The sequence below is a fragment of the Mus musculus genome, chromosome 8, assembly GCF_000001635.26.
Source record: "Mus musculus strain C57BL/6J chromosome 8, GRCm38.p6 C57BL/6J".
NCBI classification, from domain to species: Eukaryota; Metazoa; Chordata; class Mammalia; order Rodentia; family Muridae; genus Mus; species Mus musculus.
Window position 1 is genome coordinate 47,529,189 of NC_000074.6, and position 24,191 is coordinate 47,553,379.

At 43.5% G+C, this 24,191-nt stretch overlaps 2 protein-coding genes across 2 annotated transcripts in view; one reads left to right on the plus strand and one right to left on the minus strand.

Annotated features, from left to right (window-relative positions):
• Positions 1–4,282, minus strand: part of Trappc11 (trafficking protein particle complex 11) — a 43,343-nt gene extending 39,061 nt beyond the window's left edge. Inside the window, exons 1-3 of the mRNA NM_177240.3 lie at positions 4,131–4,282; positions 1,464–1,689; positions 141–310 (exon numbers count right to left, since the gene is read on the minus strand). Of these exons, the coding sequence (NP_796214.2) occupies positions 141–310; positions 1,464–1,667 (374 nt within the window). The 5' untranslated portion in view covers positions 1,668–1,689; positions 4,131–4,282. The remainder of the gene's footprint in view (positions 1–140; positions 311–1,463; positions 1,690–4,130) is intronic.
• A 174-nt stretch (positions 4,283–4,456) lies between these two features.
• On the plus strand, positions 4,457–23,649 carry Rwdd4a (RWD domain containing 4A). Its single transcript, NM_203507.3, has 8 exons — positions 4,457–4,755; positions 8,091–8,171; positions 13,504–13,613; positions 13,694–13,841; positions 14,923–15,040; positions 18,601–18,650; positions 18,784–18,786; positions 21,507–23,649. The coding sequence occupies exons 1-8, from the start codon at positions 4,732–4,734 to the stop codon at positions 21,537–21,539; spliced, it is 567 nt and encodes a 188-aa protein (NP_987103.1). The 5' UTR covers positions 4,457–4,731; the 3' UTR covers positions 21,540–23,649.
• Positions 23,650–24,191: the final 542 nt, after the last annotated feature.

Sequence of the window (24,191 nt, forward strand, 5' to 3'; positions counted from 1 at the left end):
ACTTCCAATAAGTGTTTTTGAATACAGTTCCGGGTTAGAGTGCTGGCCATGAACAAGGGGCCGTGGGCTCAATCCCTGACACCACAAGCATACAAGTCCCTAGTGAGCAGACCCTTGCAAGCCCCGCTGTGGCCCCGTACCTGACAATCTCCACTCTGGTAGCGCACTCAGACTGCTTCTCCTTCCACTGAGGCTCGTCCCAGTCCAGCTCATAGAACACGACCACCAGCGCCGGCACCAGGTTCAGGTGCTTATTCATCCAGCCCGTCTTTAAGACCCCTTTAGGGATGTACCACTCGTACGACGTTCTCTGCCAACCGTGACAGAAACAGTTAGCTGGTCAGAAAAGAAGCTGAGGCTGCCTCCAGAGTGCCAGGCACTCCACAGGTGTGGGCCTCAGCCAGTGTGCACACTGCCCACTCCCAAGAGGAGAAAGTCAGCCCATCAGAAATTAATAAAAGGTGTCAGAGTGGAACCTCAACCCCACAAACACTACACTTCCCATGAGAGGAAGAATGTCCAGAGCAAAAAGCAAACAAAGTCCCAACAATGCCAAGGCTCTCAGCTCCTGTCAAAGTATTCAGCCATTTTCCAGGCCTGCTCCTACCCTTCCCCACTCCCATTTCTGTCCCTGTAAAATAATAAAGTGAACTAAAATCCACTATGCCTTCATTTGTTTACGTACTGTCCTGACAGCAATTCACCTTCCCTGTGGATAAAATAAAAATGGTTTAAAAATGGGGGAAGCTGAACCCAAGTGTAAAGGCCATGGATTCCACACGATGCCAGCAATGAGGAACGGGTAGCCCCACATCTTCCTTTTAAGAAGATTACTAAACTATGGAGACGTGGGGCTGGGGGTCAATGAAAAGGAAAGTGGGATGGGGAGGTAGAACGGACACTTTCTGCAAAGCCTGGGAGTTCCTGAGCTCAAAACTGGAAGAAAACTAACACTACAAGTTGTTATCAGACCTACACACACACACACACACACACAATCTCTCTCTCTCTCTAAATTAATTTTTTTAAAGATTTAGTCTATGTATGGGAGTACACTGTAGCTGTCTTCAGACACACCAGGAGAGTGTATTGAATTCCATTACGGATGGTTTTGAGCCATCGTGTGGTTGCTGGGAATTGAACTCAGGACCTCTGGAAGAGCAGTCAGTGCTCTTAACCACTGAGCCATCTCTCCAGCCCAATAAATTTATTTTTTAAAAAGAAAAAGATGTACGTTCATAGTATAGAAACCATTGCAATTAATCAGCTTGAGGTTAAAATTAGGCGTTATTAAGCATATGCATATATTCCATAGTGTATGAAAATACCCGTTTTTCCTTAGGCACAACCATGACCTTTACCCTGATAAACCCAGGGGTTTTATAGCACACATAATTGGGATAGGATTGGTAGGAGGAAGAGGACAGGGCTGTGAATGAATGCAAGTGATCTTATGTCATTACCTTTGATCTACATTTTGGATATTCATGGTCACCTGGGAGCACCTTGAAAGAAATTGGTACCCGGTCAGCTCTCCGATTGGCACAGAAAGCATCCCAGACTGCTCGATGGACAGCATTATAGACAACATCAAGGCCAGTGAGTGTAACAAAAGCCATCGGCCGGCAACATAACTCCACAGGGAAGTCCCACTGTGTGGGGCTCATGCTGAGGGCGTCAAGGAAAAATCTGAAACACAAATGCCAAGATAGGCATAATTAATTTTAAAAACCAACATCACTACCTAATTATAAACACTGCAAAAAGACAAAAGGCTTTGTATATACACAGTCAAGCAAATAGAAAAGAGCAACGTGAAAACTTTAATTACTAAGTCAGATTTATTAAAATTACTAATTGCACAATTTCAATTTCACAGAAAAGGTTGTACTCAGTTTTCAGATAAATTCTCTATTTCCAGTAATCTTTCAAAATGTATATCAAAGTGTGGAATGAACAGACTAAGAAAGCCGGTAAGTGAGGAAATTAAAGTAGTTCCAGCCTGGTATGCTGGCACATGCTGAAATCCCAGAGTGCAGGAGGCTGATACAGGAGGACCAAGTGTCCAAGACAGGCTGGTGTAAAACAGTAAAGTAAGACTCTGTCTCAAAAATCTTATTAAAAATATTCAAGTCATATACGTGCCCCGTTATCAACCACAGTCAATAAAAGTTAAAAAGCTATTGACTTACATATATATATATATATATATAAAAATCTAACTTTCTCTGATTTCTTTGGAATTACAATTATCTAATTTCTCAATACTTAGAATATAATTCATATAAAGTGTGAATTATTTAATAGCTGCTTTTTTGATTTTCATAATATAGGATGACATAATAGGTAAAGGAAAATGTCTAAGAGAGACACCAGTAATGAATGGAAATCCCTAGGGCATGTTGGTATTGTGTCCTTTCGTTAAGTCTACAATAAACGCAGGTATGCATTAACTTTACAAAATGACTGTACAAAAAAGGTGCTTATTCCAATCAAAAGGGTCACTATCTATTTAAAACAGTTCCTTATTTCTGACAGGATTTATCACCTGCTTTTTTAAACAGTGATCGCCATCATCACATTATACACACCACAAGGTAATCTCTGGGAAACTTTTAGTGTAAATGCCACCTGGTCCCTAAAATGTGGATTATTTCTACCTGAAACGCTAATCACCTTTACTAATTAGCTACCTCACACTCAAACGCTAAAGGAACAATGGATAGTGCAACATGAGTTGGAAAGCTTGCCAGAAATGATGTATCTACACCATAAGCTTGCAGAACTGCTTCAAAAGACCTTTGGGGAGGGTTGTGCTATGAGGGCAAAGAAATCCACAGCTTCTGGGGAGTAAGATGAAGAGCAAAATAGAAGTGGTCAAAATATAATATGGCTACCATATCTGCCTAAAACCAAACAGTCTAGATGAGAATGTGAAAGGGCCTTTTCCCTTGATCTTAGAGGCTCCAAAGAAATAGCTGTGGCCCTTGAATATTGACCGGCTATAAGGGGAAGTAGAATAAACTTGCAAAGTTTTAAAATTAGCACCACCTGAGAGGTATACAGCATGAATCAAAGAAAAAAAAAGTCAAAATTTCCAGCAGTTATGTTAGAAGGGAAAAGAGAAGTTGGCTCAGAAAGCACTCCTGAAAACCCATCATTGGAGAGGCAGAGGCAGGGGGCAGTTTCAGGCCAGCCAGGGCTATGGAGATATCAAAGACAGCCTCCCAACTCCCCCCCAAAAGAAAAAGAAAGATGTGGGATTTTAGATATATTCTATTTTAGCCAACAATATTTTCCAAACATCATTATAAGTTATCGATGAACTTGTAAAAACCTATTTGTGCATTGTCTTCAAGCCTGTGCGTATTTTATAGGAACTGCACACCCTCCGTTAAACTAGCAGATTTCAAGTGCTCTCTAGCCTTCCCTTAGTTACTGGCTCTCACAGCTGACAGTGTAAATCTTTTCCAACAACGTCATGAAAACTACACCAGCAATCCCGGCTTTATTCTACCTTACAAGCTTGGACACTTGCAATGGTCCTGACTATGCTGTAGGAAAATTTAAAAAGGAACGGAACAGGACAAGTGTTGACTGAATAGATTTCAGTGACACACAGGAAAGAAATCGCTTCCTGATTTCCCGGAAAATAATGGAGAAACCAAGCAAACCATTGACAGAGAGGGAACATGGAGAAGTACAAAGTTAAGTCCTCAGCACCAGATCACCTCGTCAGTGCAATCTATCATAGAAGAGAAACAAGCTAACCCAATCAGAGTATCTACTAAAGAAGACGGCTATCAATAAACAGGTGGTTTGGGATGCAAGTCACCGGCTAACAAGCAAGGATTCAGAGACATCCGATTGCAAAACGCTCAAATGAAGAACCAAAGGGCTGTCCCTAGGATCTCAGCATTAGGCTCTAGTAGCTGCCACTGGGCAAGGAGAATAACCTCAAAGTCCTAGAAACTGACATTATTTTCCTCCACCACTCCCACCTCTCTGGCAATAATTCTTTGCAGGGGAAGGAGAAACGCCAAGATTGCATCGGTGGACGCCAAGGGGAAACGCAGGCCACCAAGCCAGCCGGGATAGCCTGGCCTGGAAGGTCTCTGGGCCCAACTCACCCTGGCCGCACGCCCTGGACCCGCTGCAGCTGCGGCGAGTCGCCGTCAGCCCCGAAAGAGGCAAGAGAGCCAGGCAGGGGCGTCTAGGAATGCGGCCACCGACAAGCAACAGCCCCAGCCGCAGACCGGGCGACAGAAGGCGACACTTCCTTTTCCCCGCCTCCGCTGGCACAGGAAGCACTTCCTGGGCTTGAGTGACAGCACTCCACACCAGTCCTGGAATAGAACGGGTTTCCTTGTTAGGAAGGTGTTCCATTTCCTAGAGGAGAAAGAGTTGGGGGCGGAAAGAGAAGGAGCCAATAGGAGACGCGATCGTGAGAAGGGGCGGGGCTTCCTCGGTACCGCCCATCAGTAACTGGTCAGAGGTCTAGGTGTCCCTTAACGTGATCCCGGTTCCCGATCACACATAACGCGATCCTGGGTTCCCGGCCCACAATCGACTGCCGGTGGCTTGGTGCTGCCGAGGATCTGGAGCGCACGAGGTCGTACCCACGGCTGCGAGGAGGATTTCTCTAGACCGAGGCGCGGAAACGGGGTGCCCCGGCCTCCCGCCCGCTGCCCGCCCGTTCATCGCGGTAGCGAACGCCGTGCGCCCGGCACGATGGGTGCCAACGAGGACCAAGAGGTGAGAACCCAGGACTAGACACCCCTGTCCCGGCGCAGGTCACGACGTGGAGCACCCAGACTTCGCACGTGTCCTTTGCTCTGAGAACCTTCTTCGCCTGTCCGGATGTCCCACGTTGGTGGTTCCCCTGCCAGATAGCACTGGGCAACCTTATGGCCAGCAAGCACGAATGGGTTACGTGAGACTCAGCCTCCCGCTTCCCTCATTTGTCATTTTTGTATTTAGGTCTTCCTAGATTTCCTTGGTAAGATGAGTGTCCTTGGTCCACGACCCTAGAGCACTTGGCCGTCCTTAAATCCCTTGTGTGGCTTAGCGCTTGTGTGTCGAGTTATTCTGTCTTCAAATCTGAACGCCTTTAAATTTGAAAACTTGTGGTCTCGTGGAAAGGGTCGATCGAGTAAGTAAAATCTCTACAGAAAAATGAATGACCCTGGTGTTTCGGTTTCTGTCCATAATGCTCAGTGAAGTCACTCCTCAGTCTGTTGTTGAGGGATATACAATATTTTTGAGCATCCTCATGTCAATCAGAATTTTGTAGTTTGTGTTTTGGTTTTTGTTGTTGTTGTTATTGGTGGTGGTGGTTTGTTTGCTTTGCAAAATATCAAAGTCGGAAGGAATAGGTCCTATAAATCACCTGTCATTGAACTTTCCAACTCTGTAATGTGTCCAGATGAAAAAGGAAAAAGAGCACCCTAGCTTGGTGAACGTGGTAGAGTAAGGATTAGAAGATAAATCCCACCTGGCGGTAGTGGTGTACGCCTTTAATCCCAGTGTTAGGGTGGCAGAGGCAGGCTGATGTCAGAGTTTGAGACTAGCCTGGTGTTCCAAAAATGCCTTCTCAAACAAAGAAGACAAATCTTATGTAGCAGTAGACTCCTTGTGTAGTAGTAGATACATAGTAATTTGTTGTTTGTTTTGAATATGTTGCTTAAAAATTAACATTTGACAATGTGGGTGTTAATAGAATCTAGACTACAAATACTCCATACAGGAACCCCACATTCACAAGGTAATTGGTATCTGAATATCCTGCTAAAATATTCTTACCAGTTCAATGAATCCAAAGCATTAATAAATCCAGGTGAGGGAGACTAGAGAGGAAGGGTTAGAGACTACTAGTGAGTGGTTACAGACATAAATGGAGAAGAGGAAAGTCTAATGTCATTTTACACAGTGAATGACTCGTTTTACAGTACCCTGTGCATTTCATAATAGCTAGAAGAGCTTCGAATGATTCATTGACAAATAAGTGGTTGAAAACTTGGGGTGATAGTTGTAACAGGGACACTTACCAAAGAACTGCATTGTATCCCATAAATAAATACAATTTTTAAAATAGTTTTTTTTTTTAACATATATGAGTGTTTTGCCTACATATATGTATGTGTACCACTCGGGTGTCTGGTACCCAAAGAGGCTGGAAGAGGATGTTGGATACCCGAACTGGTGTTCTAGACAGCTGGGAACCACCATATAAGTGCTAGAAATTGAACCAGGTCTCTCCGTTCTTAACCCCTGAGCCATCTCTCCAGCCCCAACCAATAAAATTATTCTGTGTCAGTTTGAAAATAGTTCTTTCTCCGAGCAAAGCACAATGTAACACTTAATGGATTTGACTGCCGGGCCACCATCACCACTGGTTGCTGACTCCACCTCAGACCTAACGAGTCAGAATTTCTGTGGTAGAGTCCAGGAATCTTTGATTTCAGCAGCGAAGTTTTATTCTTCCTCATGATAGGTGTCTGGATCTTTGAAGATAGTTTCCTGCCCGGTTTTGAAGATACTGCCTTTGAAAAATAAAACAAAACAACTAAAAACACATCATATGTTTCCAGTTCACTTTTGTTCATGTATCTTAGTTCCTGTGCTGTCCTGAACTGAGTATAAGGACAGAATCCCCTCCATTTGCCTCTGCTGAAACCGTTGCATCACACTGTCTTCTGATTTACTGTCTGTCCACATCCACTTAGTGCTTTCTACAAAGTAGTTCATCCCACATCCTCTACTTATATATTTAGGTGTTAAATGCAATATCTAATGTGATAATGTTAATATTTACCCTGTTAAATATTATCATAACTTGGTTTAAAAGAACTTTGGAGGGGGCTGTCCTAATTCTTTCATCGGCTTGACTTATATTTTCTTATCAGATTACCATCCATCCATTTTAACAACCTGTCATCTCTTTTTGTTCCTGCCCAAGTTATTAATTAGAATATGGAAAGAGATTATGGCCAAAGTGACATTCTCGAGTCCAGTTTGAATGTCTGTGTTTTTCTTTGTTGTTGCTGTTCTGCATTGTTTTTGTGCTGATCTGTCCTGGAAAGGGATCCTTGCTGGGATCTAAAGAGACTGAGTCCGCCGACCTTCTCTAAAGTACAGAGTTCCGCTGAGAAGGATTGTTGAGCTATATCGTGATGTAATGCTTGCAGAGTCCTAAGGATTCTAAGCTCGCCTGCCCTGTTTCTTTATGATCTAATCTGAAAATTGTACATGGAGAATAAATCAAGGTCACCCTCTTTAGTCTGCAGAGTTAATGACGTCAATCTTTTTGAAAACTAAAACAGATACTCTTGTCTTTGTTTCTCCCAGACTCAGCTCTCACGCACAGTGATGGAGATTTCTCATTTGTGGGACCACAGTGTTCTGAGAACAAAGCCTGGGCAGGGGTTACTAATTAGCATCTTCTCTTCTAGTCTCTCGATCATCTTGAATAGATCCTGTCAATTTTCTTTCTGATATTCTTTCTTGGGACTGAGCTGTACTACATAAGCATTGTATTACTTTATGGAAATGATTACCGGTATAATTGATGTTCCTTTTCAAGTGGGAAATTGTTGTGCTTCCTAGTTCTCATTTCCAAGTATTTTCAAGTTGCTTTAACCTAAATCTTTCCTCTACAGTATAGAGAAGGAATATGGTAATGTGCTCTTCACGGGGTCTATTCGAGAATTAAGTGAGCTGATACAATGTGAAACTCGTTAGTAGCACTCAACACCTACCCTTTTTTTTTTTTTTTTTTTTTTTTTGGTTTTTCGATCAGGGTTTCTCTGGAACTCACTTTGTAAACCAGGCTGGCCTCGAACTCAGAAATCCGCCTGCCTCTGCCTCCCAAGTGCTGGGATTAAAGGCGTGCGCCACCACCGCCCAGCTCCCAACACCTACCCTTAAGGTACCTGTTGTTAATGTGATTGTACTGTGGTGGTATGCGCACATATATTCTTGTTTTGGGGCTACATTTTACATCAACTATACAATGTGGGTTTGAATGAGAAGTTAAAGTCTTTCTAATCCACGCATGCCATTTAACAAAATCCGCTGATTTCTTTTTCCAGATGGAGCTAGAAGCTTTACGGTCTATTTATGAAGGAGATAACAGTTTCCGGGAATTAAGTCCAGTGTCATTTCAATATAGGGTAAGACACAGCAGGGACAGCGCATGCATCTTTGTGGTTCTGGGAAGACGATTTGGTTTGGGGGGGGGGGGGGAGGCATGCACAGAGGCCAGAAGAGGGCATCAAATCTTCTAGAGCTGGAATTACCAGTGGTTGTAAGTCACTTGTAATCCACCAAAGGTGGGTTCTGGAAAACAAACTAAGGTCCTCTGGAAGAGCAGTAGCAGCTGAGCCATCTCTTCAGCCCTCCTGACACATTTAAAACAAAACACATTGCTATGACATTGCTATTGATAAAGTTTGAAAACTAAATATGGAACCTCTTATAAATAATACACATATTTATATAATATATTTATATAACATAATATATAAATATATATTACATATATATTTTTAAATTTTATGTGTTTGGTGTTTTGCCAACGACTATGTCTGTGCATTACATACATGCCAGGTGCTCACAGAGCCCAGAAGAGAGAGCATTGGCTCCCCTGACCTAGAGTCATGGACAGCTATTGTGAGCTGACAGGTAGCTGCTGGGAAATGAACCGAAGTCCTCCTAGAAGGACAACCAATGCTCTTAACCCCTGCGCCATCACTCTAGCCTAATTCAGAGCCGAAAAACAACAACAACAAGTTAAAAACATTTTGACTTGATTATAAAATGTTAGAGATAAAAGAATTCTTAGGAATTACATGGTATCACCTTCTTAAAGATGGCTTCCCACAGCCCTGGCTGCCTGTCTGCCACAGTTAATATTGATAGATAATCCTCAAACTTGAATGTATTGTACACAGTAACAGAAAATGAGTGTTCATTTTTGTTCATCTTCTTAAGGCAGAATATTATCATATAGCCCAGGCTAGCTTGGAATTCTTGATTCTCTCACCTCGCATTCACAAGTATAGCTCGGAAGGAAATAAATTCTCCATAGCAGTGGTTCTGTGACCCTTACATGCAGCTCCTCGTGTTGTGGTGACCCCAGACATAAAATTATTTTCATTGCTTCTTTATAACTGTAATTTTGCTACAGTTATAAATCATAAATATCCGTGTTTTCCAGTAGTCTTGGGTGACCTTTCTGAAAGGGTCATCTGACCCCCACAGGGGTTGAGACTCAGAGATTTGAGAACCACTGATCTACAGCAATGCCCAGTTCCCCTTCATGCCCCGCTGCCTTTGTCCTGCCTCTATCTGTGTAACCATGCTTATTGCTGTGACCAAATTCCTGAGGGCCCGAGAACAAAAAACATTCACTACTCAAGCCCCAAAGCCTGAGCTGGTTCCCAGAATCCACACAAAAGTGGGATGATAAAACCGATTCTCAGTCCTTGAAGTTGTCCTCTGTGCACTGTGGGACTTTTGTTCCTCTACACAAATCACATATATACAGTAATAATAAATAATAATAAATAAATATTTTTTTTTAAAAAGGAAGGAAGACCGTTTTGGCTCCCAGTTTGAAAGGTCCAGGTTATCAGTGGCAGGGAAGTTGAGGCAGTAGGATCCTGTGTGAGGCTGTGGTCATATTGTACCCAAAGTCCGGAAGCAGAGAAAAAGGACACTTGTGCCCAGTTCTCGCTCTCTCCTGACATGGGGAATGGCTCAGCCCACAGAATGGTGTCCACATTAGCATAGGTCTTCCTACCTCAGTTAACGTAGTCCAGCAAAGCCCTCACAGACAAGCCCAGAGGTTTGTTTCTGGGCTGATTCTAAATCCCATCAAGTTATATCGGGGAACTCTTACTGACCAGAGGTCATGCTGGACTTAAGACCCAGGCCCTTCCATTTTAAGTCCAGCTGCCTTCTCAGATCTCCCCAACCACCGTTACCTTTTCTTTCCCAAAGAGGCTCTGAGAATTCTCACATGCTTTCTTAAAACATCTTCGTTAACAGTATCAGTTATTGAGTGCAAAATGCGGAATGGTCCAGGTTACGCATGTTTGCTATACCATAGAGTGAAACAGGAAATTGGAGATAGTGTGCCGACAGTCAAAGGAGAAGAGCCAGACAGGTCTGCCTCCTTGGGCCCTCTGTTCTTGCACAGAGCAGTTTAGTAGGCTAAGTGACGGCTCTGCCCTGCCCTCCCCCCATGCTTTTCATTTACATTGTACCACCACCAGTTCAACATTTAAGTAGGCGTGCCAGAGCCTGTTTAAAGAGGCTTCTGGGCTTCCCTTGCCTGTAGAATGATGACTCTATTCTCAGCTCCGTAACCAAAGTCCACTTTAAAGAAGAGATTTATTTTTATTTTGTGTATATGAGTGTTTTGCCTGGATTGTGTGTATGTGCAACATGTGTTCCTGGTATTCTAAAAGGCCAGAAGGCTCCACATCCCAGGGAACTGGAGTCACTGGCTTTTGTCAGCTCCTATATGTTTTGGAGCCCAACCACAGTTCTCTGCTATTAGTGGCAAATACTGTTATTCTTTGTTTTGTTTTGTTTTGTTTTGTTTTTGAGGCAGGGTTTCCCTGTGTAGCCCTGGCTGTCATGGAACTCCCTCTGTAGACCAGGCTGGCCTCAGACTCACAGAGATCCTCCTGCCTCTGCCTCCCTAGTGCTGGGATTAAAGGTGTGTCCTATGTGGCAAATGCTCTTAACTCTGGAGCTAGGTAGGTCTCCTTCCACTCTGAGTAAGTAAGTAGTCCATTTGTTTTGAGCTGCCTCTGCCAAACTTTGTCAACTTTCATTAGGCACAACAGATGGCTAAATGATCTCATTAGTATCTTTTCCCCCACTTAAGCATTGTCTTTAGATACCTTGTAACTCTTTTGTTCCCCTCTTATCTCTTACCTATGTGACTCCTCTTTGCTAAATTAATCTCTGTGACCCATTTGGCCAAAGTCTCTGTAAGGCATTTGGTGTCTTTGAAGACAGGAGTGGTCCTGCCGCTAACTTTAATACAATGAGACCTTGGTGATCCGTTTCTAAGTACACCCTAAGTAAGGACTTGATTGCATGAAGCTTCTGTCTTCTCTCACCTTCTACTGCATCCATCATGCCCGTGACTGACTCATGTCAAGAGGTCCTTGCGTTTATCTGATGCTGTTTCTGGGCCTCAACTTACATTGATACTGAATGTAGCTGAAAGGAGACTGAGGATATGGACAGAACATAGAAGGTGAAGCAAGTACTAATTTGAGGTGAAATTTTTTTCTAATTCTTTTTCATTTCGTGTGTGTGTGTGTGTGTGTGTGTGTGTGTGTGTGTGTGTGTGTTGGGGGAGGGGCACATGCATGCCACAGCCCCTGTGAGTTGCTTGTCCCCTTCCACTCTGTGGGTTCCAGGATCAAACTGAGGTCATCAGGCTTTGTAGCCTTTACCCCCTGAGCCATCTCACAGGCCCGGAGGTGAAGAGCTTGATTCTGGCAAGCGTTATTAACAGATGTTAAAATCTCTTGGCAGAGGTTGCTAGGAAACAGGGTGGTGACGTAGTTGTGTGTTATTACTGCACTGACTAGTACTTCATCACCTCTACACTGAATGAAGATATCGTCCCCATTGGTGATTCTGATAGGCTGCAGCGAGAGCCACCGTACAGCCTCTCCTCACAAAACAGTCCATCTAAATATAAACAGAGGAGGTAGTTCTCTATATTTGGGGATGTTAGTCAAGAAAACTTGCCTAGACTCCTTTTTTATCCCCCCAAGACAGAGTTCGTCTGTGTAGCTCTCCACTCTCCTAGAACTTGCTCTGTAGCCCAGGCTGCCCTTGAATTCAGAGATCAGCCTGCCTCTGCCTCTGCCTCTGCCTCTGCCTCTGCCTCTCTGCCTCTCTGCCTCTCTGCCTCTCTGCCTCTCTGCCTCTCTGCCTCTCTGCCTCTCTGCCTCTCTGCCTCTCTGCCTCTCTGCCTCTCTGCCTCTCTGCCTCTCTGCCTCTCTGCCTCTCTGCCTCTCTGCCTCTCTGCCTCTCTGCCCCTCTGCCCCTCTGCCCCTCTGCCCCTCTGCCCCTCTGCCCCTCTGCCCCTCTGCCCCTCTGCCCCCTCTGCCCCCTCTGCCCCCTCTGCCCCCTCTGCCCCCTCTGCCCCCTCTGCCCCCTCTGCCCCCTCTGCCCCCTCTGCCCCCTCTGCCCCCTCTGCCCCCTCTGCCCCCTCTGCCCCCTCTGCCCCCTCTGCCCCCTCTGCCCCCTCTGCCCCCTCTGCCCCCTCTGCCCCTCTGCCCCTCTGCCTCTGCCTCTGCCTCTGCTGAATTGATTTGGCCTAGATTTATTGTCATAAAAAGACTTAAAAACCTGGGGGAGGGCTCTATTAATCTAGACTAGAGAGAGATTAAAACGAATTACCATATACCTTCTGTGAGTTTAGATTTCTGGGGTGGGAGTGGTATAATTAAAGGGCACTTTAGGCATAGTTGGGGAATTTGTAATATGAATAATTATTAGGTGAGATTTTTATATCAGTGTCGAATTCTTGGGGGCGTGAGGATTGTCTTTTCACTATAAAAGATACCGTGAGTTATTTGTCTTTTCACCCATAAATAACTAAAGCCATTCCATTACTTTCAAATGCTTCAGCCAAAACCAAAGTTGGGGGAAAAAAATCATACATGTTAGAGGAGCTGATGCTCATTTCTGTGCTAGAGGGAAATGACAGCGAAGCGGGATGCAGTGTTAAGTGTACGCCAGTGAGTGCTTCTGGTGCCCGCTTAGCTCCTCCTTAGAACTGAAGTTGCTTTAAGTAAAAAGTTGACAAAACTGAAGACGTTCTTGTCAGGGATTGCTCTGGGGCCTACTGTGCCCTCTCCCCCATCCTTTCCTTTGCTTGTCTGTTTTACACTCCATTTTCTGGTCTCTTCCCACTTGAACGGCCTGTATCAGTTTCCAAGTTCTTTGTGCCTCTTGCATTAATTTTAGCAGTTAGAAACCTTCAAGACAAGGTGTTTCAAGTTTGGGAATAAGTATTTCTTGACTATTGCCATTGTGTTTTCTGACACAGGGCTTCTCTGTGTAGCTCTGTAGACCAGGCTGGCAACAAGCTGAGAGGTCCACCTGCCTCTGCCCCTTTCCCTAACTCCCCCTAATGCTATCACATGCAGCAGCTCCCTTGTCATTTGTTCCTCATTGATGTCTTATCTTCACCCTGGGAAACAAAATATGTCAAATGTATCCTTGGTATTGACAAGCCTGGGGCTGGTTGAGAAATGGCCATCGGCAGAAATGAAGGTTCCTGAAGCAGGATGGCCCTAAAGCAAAAGTCAGAACTCATCCTTGGTCAGCCCCACCCTGGACCTCGGAACATCTCAGCATATTATGCCACTGATTTGAACCTGAGGTTTGGGAAGAATCACCTTGAAGATAGTAATTTGGTTCTCCTGATCCCTTTCCACAAGCCTAAGACTCCCTCTTCTTCAGATAGGTGAAGACGGCGATCCCAAAGCCTTCCTGATAGAGGTTTCCTGGACGGAGACATACCCGCAGACAGCTCCGGTCATATCTATGAACGCCTTTTTTAACAACACCATGTGAGTAGTTTGGTCTTCAGAGCGGTTTCATTCTCTTCTCTGTCACTGACCCTTGATGGTATGGTTTCTCTGCACCGCAGCTCCTCGGCAGTGAAGCAGAGCATCTTAGCCAAGCTGCAGGAAGCAGTGGAAGTGAATCTCGGCACGGCCATGACCTACACGTTGTTCGAGTACGCTAAGGACCATAAAGAGCAGTTCATGGAGAACCACCATCCTGGGAATTCTGCAGTGAGTGTGCCTGCCGGCCGCACACTACAGGGCTCCGCGCTGGGCGTGTGCTTTTCTTTCTTTCTTTCCTTTTTTTTTCTTTCTAGTTGTTTTTTGAAAATTAGGAGACTTTGTGTTTGATGTAAACAGAGAATAACATTTGGGTTAAATGAGACCAGTGAATCTCAGCTTTCCTTTATTGATGGAGAAAATGCAATTACAGTCTGTCAGTGTTCACTTGTCAGCAAAGATTAAAATACTTCTAACCATGGAAATCGAAGCAAGGCATGACAGTGTAGGTCTTTAATCCCAGGGCTGGGGAGGCAGAGACAGGTCTGTGATTTCAATGCCAACCAGGGCTACATAGTAAGGTGCTGACTTAGAAAGAATGGATGGGAGGGAGGGAGGGAGGGAGGGAGGGAGGGAGGGAGGGAAGGAAGGAAGGAAGGAAGGAAGGAAGGAAGGAAGGAAGGAAGGAAAGAAGGAAAAGAAAGAAAAAAGGAGAGAAAGGAAAGTGGGGGAAGGAAGAAGAGGGAGTCAGCCTTGTCCTGGTTCCATTGGAGGCTCACATGGGTTCAAATCTTCTCTCTCTACTTTTTTAACCCTACGACTTTGGCCAGCTTTCATTATCTCTATGTGCCCAGTTTCTCAGTGGTTAAATGGAATTATAATAGTGTCTACTTTAGACAATTGTGATAAGGCACAAATAAATGATATATGTAGTCATAAGTGCTAACTATGCAAGCCCAAATATTTTGAATATTTTTTTCAAAAAACGAGAAGATCTGAGGGGAATGTGTGATGTTTCTAAAGAGGTGCCAATAGTGACAGCAAGCCCAGTGGTTTAGACAATTATGTTGGACCCTCAGATTGTCACCATAACGTGGGCAATTCTGGTTCACCTGCTGTCCCAGGGTTGTGTCCTTGAAAATAAGAACAAGGCCATCGATGCCTGAGGACGCTGGGGCCACTGAGTGAATGACAGAACAACACCTTCACTTTTGTAATCTAGAAATCCCCCATTCCCTCCGAATGTACCTGTTTGGGGTCTAATCCAGTAGGTTTTAAGGTGTGAATCTAAGATCTGCTTCTGTTCTTGTAGACGCCTGTAGCCAATATCATCTCGGTTGAAACTCCCACCACAGCCCCATCAAGTAAGAAAAAAGAGAAGAAAGAACAACTTTCCAAAGCTCAGAAACGCAAGCTGGCAGATAAAACAGGTTTGCATTGTGTTCTTTGTCTTTCTTAGCACAGGAAATGGGCTGCTTTTACTGTGGTAAGGGTGCTTGATAGGTTTAGGTCTCTTTACAAGAGGAATTCTTTGTTTTGTGTCCAAGATAGGGTTTCTCTGTGTAACAGCCCTGGCTGTCCTGTAACTCGATCTAGACCAGGCTGGCCTCAAACTCAGAGATCTGCCTGCCTCTGCTCCTGAGTGCTGGGATCAAAGGCGTGTGCTACCACCACTGCCTGGCTAATTCTTTAGTCTCTCTCTCTCTCTCTCTCTCTCTATATATATATATATATATATATATATATATATATATATATACACAGTGTAAGTACACTGTAGCTGTCTTCAGACACCCCCAGAAGAGGGCATCAGATCCCATTACAGATGGTTGTGAGCCACCATGTGGTTGCTGGGATTTGAACTCAGGACCTCTGGAAGAGCAGTCAGTGCTCTTAATCACTGAGCCATCTCTCTATTCTTGGAGCATTTGAGTCAGAGCCCCATTGGTCACAGTACAAAAATACTGCATTTATTGCTACTTGGAAAGAATGACTCACAGAGCAATTATAAATATTCTCACTGAGGGACATTAGAAAAATAGACAAAGCACATTGTCCTACCTGAACACTGTAACATGTGGGTTTTATTTGCCTATGTACATCTAAAAGCTATGTGAAATAGTTCCCACTTGCAGTCTGACACATCGCTCCATCTTAGTATAGTTGTTGGATTTTTTTCCCTATAATTAACTTAATTATACAATAAGTCTTCAGAAAAGAATTCCCGTGTATATGAAAACAGACTCCTCATGAAAAGGATTGTAAGCTGCCACTCAAATCAACAGCTATGTTTGGTCCCCATTCTTTCTCTTAAGATTTGCAAATGGGTATCCATCTGAATTTTCCTAATTAGGAAATTGGGAAACATACACTGTTGCATGTACATACACTTACACATAAATGGATGCCTGCGTGTGTGTGTGTGTGTGTGTGTGTGTGTGAGAGAGAGAGTTTGCGCACGCACAATGCTCATGGAAGCCCAAAAAAGAATGTTGGAGCTCCCAGCCCTGGAACTGGTGTGGGTGCTGGAAAGCAGTCTCTTATCCTGGAAGGGCAGCGCTTTTAACTGCCAAGTCATCTCTCCAGCCTCTGCCATGTTTTTTATGGAGGGAGCATAGGTTTATTTTTGTTTAATGTCTGTTGATAGTAAAAAATAAAAGAAACCAATATTACAGTGGTCCTCAGACAAGATTTTGGAATTGTAACAGTTTGTGCTAGAAAAGACTCTGCGCTGTTCACCCACATGTCAGGAAGTGGTAAAGTGTATATAACGGAAGGAGAAGAAGAAATTAGCCATCGTATTCTGTTTTCTAGAATTTGGGTTTTTGTCTTTTGGAATGTTTTAGCATCTATTGCAGTCGCCTTTCATCCCTCACGGCCTATGGTCATTTTCATTAAATAATATCTCCCCCTACCCCAACAATCGTCTCTTTGATGACGCCCTACTAAGGTCTAATTTCCCTAAGATGACAATGTAGGGTTTGTGACTGAGAACTTTCATGCTAAATAAATAGGCTAGCCTGTGCAACCTAACTGACGATCCAATTGTGTGCCCGCATGGCATAAGATGCTTACTGGTCTGAAAGAGAAACGAACCATCAGAAACTGGCTCCTACAAGAATTGCCTTTGGCTGGAGCAGGCGGAGCCGGAGCCATCAGGGCCGGAGTGGAGTAGGGGGTGGGTGGGGAAGAATTGCCTTATCTGAAGAGCATTCATTTCTGAGTTATTTCCTGGAAAGTTACTACAGGGGAACGTGTCCTGCCCACGTGCTTGAGACCATGGTTCAGAGCCTTCCAGATGTGGAATATTTTCATACTTAATGAATGAGCAGTCATAATTCAAGATCTAAAATACTCCGATGTCTAAAACTATTCAAAAACTTTCAGATTTTAGAGTTTTATTTTGTTTTGTTTTGTTTTTTAATTTGTATAGTACTGGTTTCAAATGTAAATTTTTTAAAGGCTTCATAAAATGAGACATGCAGCCTATGTGAAGAATAAGAGAAGTAAAGACATTTGAAATAGAAGAATTGTCTTCATTTATTTTGCGCACATACCTGTCTCTGTGGATATATGTGTGCTGTGGCATTTGTGTGGGGATCAGAGAGCAATATTTGTGAGTCTCCCGCCTTGTGGGGCCCATGGATTTATCTCAGGTAGTCAGTCTAGCCAGCCTGTACCTTCACCTGCTGAGCCCTAATATTGAAGAATTTTTTAAAAGTAAAATGCCAATTTGTTAATTCATTAATTTAGCTAGGCTTGCTGGGCCACGAGTTCTGGATTGGCCTGTTTCTCACCCCTAAATGCAGGCCACTGAAGCCAGCTTCGTATGTGTGTGGAGCTCTAAACTCAGGGGCTTGTCCTTTGAATTTGAATATTAAAAGATGAAAACATTTTATAAAGCATGCATTTTTTTTCCTTTTTTTAAATTTTTCTCTCATATAATAATACACCTGATCGCAGTTTCCTCTCCTTCCCCACCCCCTAGTCTCTCCCCTGAGCCTCCCCTTTTTTCCAGATCCACCACCCTTCCAACTCCCCTCAGAAAAGAGCACCAACTAAATACTGCATAACAAGCTACAGTAAGACCAGGCACAGATTCTCACAGCAAGGCCTGACGAGGCAACCCAGTAGAAAGAGAGTCCCACAGGCAGGCAAATGAGTCAAAGACAGCTTCCACTCCCACAGGAATCTCACAAGAACACCAAGCTACACAAGATATATATGCAGAGAACCTAGATTAAACCACTCATTTATATATGAGACCTTGTGAGCTTTGTCCCAAGCATCCTCAACAGAGCATCAGTTTTCAGCCTTCCTAATGTTGCGATCCTTGAATACAATTCCTCATGTTGTGGTGACCCCCACCCCAACTATAAAAGTATTTCATTACTATTCCATCACTGTAATTTTGTTGCTGTTATGAATGGTGATGTAAAGATCTGATATTTGACCTCTGTGGGGGTCGTGACCCACAGGTTGAGAAACGCTGCAATAGACTGAACCGCCTTTTGGAGAATGTCGGATAATGTCTTGTCAGAGCATGGCCAAGCTATGCAGAAGTTAACTTGCAGTCCTCTTAGTCCTGAAGACGAACTTTAGTCGACACAGTCTCTCCTATTCCGAGCCGAGGGCCCTGGTGAGACCCCTGAAACAGTGAGCCAGGGCAACTCCACCCTCAGATGAGCACTGGGCTCGTGGGAAGCAGGACTGTGCACATGCGTGGGCGCAGTGTGTCCTCAGTCTTACCGCTTGCTTCCCCTTGGTTTCATCGAGACTGGATGAGGGGTAAATGTAAAGGGGGCATGTCTCAAGTACTTGGCAGGTGCCTCCAGGACGGAGCTTTAAGGTCACAAAGCTACTGAGACACTATTTTCTAAGTTAGTAGTGTGTGAAGCCAACTTGCCATCAATGTTGTAAAAAGTACTCTTTGCTAAGCTATCAGTTCACTTATGCTGGTTGTAGTAACGTTACTGATTTTGTCCCCCAGATCACAAAGGGGAGCTGCCTCGCGGCTGGAACTGGGTTGACGTCGTGAAGGTATAGCAAACTTACAGTCAAGTCTTCAAAGTTGTTAAAATTACTGCTGTCAACTAACGACGTGTGTATTTTTCATTTTCCTTCCTGCTGCCTTCGGGGTTCCCCGGATGTCTGTTGGCATTTGTGGATTCAGCATGTAAGTATTCTTGAAGTCTTTGCCTTCTCTGTCTCCTTGCTGTTAGGTGTTCTTTCTCAGACGCGAGAGCCCTGGAGCTGGAAGCTCGGCTCTCATCCCTTGGCTGCAGTGTCACCCAGGGTCAGCTCCTGTAATGCAGATCTGCGTGAAGCCAGCCACCTTCCGTGGTGCTAGATTGTAAAGAGATCTGAATAAATGGGAAGTAGCCCCATTCTAAGTCTTGTTTAGAAAGGGTAGCTGCTTTTCAGGGACTAGAGAGATGTCTCTGTCAGTAAAAGGCCCACTGTGTAGTGATGAGGCCCCGAGTTTAGAACTCCACACGCATAAGAAGCTGGCTTCAGTGGCCTGCATTTGGGGGTGAGAAACAGGCCAATTCCAGAACTCGTGGCCCAGCAAGCCTAGCTAAATTAATGAGCTCTAATTGTGGGAGGCCATGTCTCAAAGAATAATGTGGAAAACAATCAAGAAAGACACTTGACATCTGGCATCCATGTGCACACACTCACACAAACATATACATATACCACACACACACACACACAGGAGATGATTGGGTTGTTGCATTATAGGTTTATCATTAGTTTTATATGAATGCTAGTTTTAATTCTAAATGCAGCACCTGTAATCCATATTAACAGCCGGAAGTCTTTAATGCCTTCGATTATTTAGCAATACCCCTGTGTTTGGGAACTCTTACCTTTCATAGTTCCTGCTATCTATCTGAGAATTAATCGGTTTCATATCTTAGTTAGGGATTACTGTTGTGAACAGATACCATGACCGAGGCAACTCTTATAAGGACAACATTTAATTGGGGCTGGCTTACAAGTTCAGAGGTTCAGTCCATTATCATCAAGGTGGGAGCATGGCAGCATCCAGGCAGGCATGGTGCAGGAGGAGCTGAGAGTTCTACATCTTCATGTGAAGGCTACTAGCAGAATACTCACTTCCAGGGAGCTAGGATGACTATCTTAAGCCCATGCCTGCAGTGACACACCTACTCCAACAAGGCTACACCTTCTAATAGTGCCACTCCCTGGGCCTAGCATATACAAACCATCACACTTTTGTTTCCCACATTCTTCTTCAAATTTTATTACATTATTTATTTTGTGCGTCTACACTCATGCTGTGGCATGGATGTAGAGGTCAAAGGACAACTTGGAAGAGTCGGTTCTCTCCTCCTACCGTGACTGAAAGGTGGTCAGGCTTAGCAGCAAGTACCTTTACTGGCAAAACCATTAGCGATCTACAAGTCCGTGCATATGTGCCTGCTTGTCTCTATGTACTCCGTGTCTGTGTAGGTGCATGTGGCGGCCACAGGAAGGTGTCAGATTCCCTGGAGCTAGAGTCAGAGTTGGTTGTGAGCTGCCCAGTGTGGATTCTAGGAACTGAACGTGGGTCCTTCACAAGAGCGGAGTGGGGGCAAGTGCTCTTAGCCACTGAGCCACCTCTGCAGCCCTAGCTCCCGTGTTCTTAGTTATTGGGTACAGAGTGAGATTGACTTGTGGTGATGGGTGATTACCCTACTCAGACTCACGCTTGTGTGGTTTGAGAATTAATCGGTTTCATTCCCAAATTGGCCAACTCTTGCCAAAGATTTTTACCAGAAAAAGAAAGCAAATTTAAAATTTGTTAAATTATGGTTTCACACATACAGTTTAAGAATTTGTTATCTGTAAGGTGGCTTATTTTATTATAGCAATTTTTTTTACCTCTTAAAAAGAATTGATTGACACAAATATGTGACTATGCATGTACATACATTACATGTACACTTTAAAAAAACCCTAAATTTAGAAAAGAAAGACTTTATCTTTTGGTCTGGTGATAGAGGTCTCCATCACTGCGGTAAAGGCACTTGCTGTCATGCCTGATGACCAGAGTTCAAGCCCTTGCTCTTACATGGTAGGATAAAAGAACTAACTCGTCCAAGTTCTCCTCGAACCTCCACCGACACACCTGGGCACACTCATGCGTCCTCACACACACATGAACACAAACACCCATACATACAATAATGTATAAATGTGTTAGAGCATAATAGTTTATCGTCTGTTAATGTCATGCTCTGCTGTACTGACACATGCATAAAGTGGTTTCTGAAGAGTTTAGGCCAAGGCCAAGGCCAACAGAGTCAGACTGCCTCGGGCGGGAAGACATTCCAGTGCTCGCCAGCTAGGTGCTTTATGGCAACTGTATCTCGGGTCTGACACTTCTAATAAAATGTGAAAGAAAATAAGGGCTCACATGGAGTTAATGTGTGATCATCAAAACACTTAGAACAGCACTAGGTACAGGGAACACACTAGACATTATCATTACCACATGATTCATAGAATAATATCAGCAAAAAATCAAACCTGGGTGAACGAAATCCTACTGAAGATAGAAAAGAGAATAGAAGAATGGCATTTCTTTAACAAGCTACCCCTTCTGTAAGAGTCGCCTTGGGTCTGACTGATACTTAGAAAGCTGCCCCAGAGGTGACCCCTCTGTGACCTTGCTCTGCGGAACCGGCCTTTGCGGTTGTTTTCATACCTGGTGGAAATGATTTCACCTGGGGTTGGAAGTGGTTACATAGGTTAGTTATCATCTAAGCTCCCTGACTTGAACTCTATTTCCGTTATTTGTTGAATTTTGATTCTCATTAGAAACAATGACTTAAATACTGCAGATGTCTCCACTTAATACTTGTGTCTTTTTTTTTTTTTTATCAGTTAAGCAAAACTGGCTCTAAAGATGATGAGTAGCAAGCACCTGCCGCCCAAGCAAGAGCAGCCTTTGAAAAGCGGCCTGGTTCAGCATCTCTCCTTACTTTTTTCTCTGTTACTGAGTGGCTTTTTACAGGACATGTTCTTTTGTGAGTGTCTTGAAAAACACACAAGTGGAAAGTCAATGACGAGGTTTGGCTGTAGTAAATTATTTTCACAAACTTGCCTTAATAAAAGGTCAAAGTGTAACTTGTTCAGAGTACTTTCTGAAGCTCCTGAGCATCATGGCCGGTGGATGGCTCCACAGAGGGAAGTCAGTGGTAACTTAACCATCTGGGCCAAGCGATGTGATCATTTTTAAAGGCCAACAAAGCCGTGTTTGAACTCTCAGTTCAGAAGAGCCCAGTGCTGAGTCTCTGGCATTCCTCGAACGACCCGTAATGATGAGCGTCACCTCCTTTTACTTAGATAACAAAGCGTAAGTTGCTTCAGAGTATCTGAGTACTGGAGTTGGGCTTTATATGATTCTCTGTGTAGTTCCTCTTCATTTTCAGCAGGAAACTGCTTCTCCTTAATAAATTGATAACTGTTTATGCTTTTCTCTCGGACTGGATGCCGGTGTGTGATCATGAATGCTTTCAGTTATGTGAATAATAAAAGAATATAAGAAGAAAAGTGAGGGGCCGGAGAAGTGGCTCAGTCAGTAAAGGTTTGCTGTGCAAGCCTGAGGTCCTGAGTTCAGATCCCCAACAGCCACATAAAAAGCGGGGCATGACCTGAGACGCAGAGCTGGGGAGGCAGAGACAGGAGGATTCCCCAGCTTGCTGCCCTGACAGTCTGGCTGAGTCACTGAGCACCTGGTTCAGGTAGAGAGCAATAGAGGAAGATGTAGAACATAAATCTCTGGCCTCAACAGGCAAGCACATGTGCATACACCCGTTTGCACACACATACAAATACCAGGTACACTTGCATGCATGACCGTACACCGAACAAAACAAAAACAACAAATTTGCCAAATACGTTAGAAAAGCATTTGAATAAGTGCTAGCTCTTATTTAAGATAATTCTCTTTGCTGCATAGGTCAGGATGAGAGTATAAGATGCCTTAATATTTAATTTTTGTACCGTTGGAGACAGTGGTTTTAATAAATTCCTAATATTTGCCATCGTGATGTTTTGTTGTTGTTTGGTAATAGGTCTTTCAGGGGAGTCGGCGTTAAACACACTTCGAATCTGGGGGCAGTGCTTGGGCTTTGTGGGGGTTTTGGTTTTTGGTAGGTTTTTTTTTGTTTGTTTTGTTTTTTTAATAGTGTCTTTTCAAGTATCCAAATGTGTTTCCTAATCTTGGTGTCTGTTCAATAATATATATCCACTCTTTGTCATGTTGAACTATTGTTATACATGCTTGGTTTTTAAAATCATTAGGAAAGGAAACTTGCTGTAGTTTTATTAGGAGAGGTATTGGGGTGTGTGTATGTGTGTGTGTGTATTACAGTGATTGTGTGTGATTCCACGTTGTTAGAACACCAAGCTATACTGTGTAGATTATATCAGGTTTTAAAGAACAATCAACTTTTAGAGAAGTTACCTTAGCATAAGAGCAGATAGATCTGTGGATTTCACAAAGTTACCCCTGGCTCTGGTTAAACTGTGTGAGCTGTAAAGTAAGTGTAGTCACAGTGAAGAGTTTGCTTTTGTCTCGTTTTCTAGATGAATATTGGAGATGCCTAGACTATAACAACTTTTCTTTTCAAGCTTCCGTTTGTGCAGTTTTTATTGTCATCTTGATTTGTTAGATTTTTTTTTTTTAAAGAAACATCCTGTAATAGAAAAAAAGTATTTTGTTCTGTTCTAAAGGTCATTTCTCTGGTAAAAGTTACTGTGATTCTTAGATTGCAAAGAATAATGCTAGTTAAATGCCAATGAACTATTTTTACTCTTTTTCTATGAAATGTATAGATCTCTGGGGCAGACGGTGGCAATGGTATCCCTTTTTACCTTATAAACACTTGAACACTTGCATCAGAAATAATGCTGACCTGATAATGCTCCCACTATATTTTCTCAAAGTCTGTTTACTTAAAATTGTATGAGATGACATGACTAATAAGCAATAAAGACTGAATTATAGTGATTTTTTTCTATATGTTTTGTTTCAAATCACTTCAGAAAGAATAACTTTTTAAATCTGCAGTAAAATTATCTTATGGTGTGACATGTGTGCTCCTGCTGGAACCATTCAAAGTGTCATATTCGAAGAATATTAAAAAAAAAAAAAGCTCAAGAGAAAGTAAGGAGAAATAAGAAGATGGAAATTTCAATGTGGAAGTTAAAAACAGTTTGAGCTTCTGGTCAGCCTAGAACTAGAAGTTATACCCAGACCTGTCTGCACACTTACTGGCTCAGACCCATTCTCCAGCAAAGGCCCTGAGTAAGAGGGCCTGCCTTGAACTCTGGTTCTGATGGAGAGCTAGCTATACACAAACACATACACTGCCAGTACACACTGTATCCAAGAGTTAATACACACTTGAATTTTGTAACTGGTCTTTTAATATTTTGTGGGTTCTTCTTTCTTCCACCCTTCTCCACCCTTTCAACCCCCTAACAGTAGATAGGGGAAAGAAAGGAGAGGAAGCAATGTAATGGTTAAACCGCTTCCTACTTATTGGGGGCTTCGAGTTGTCA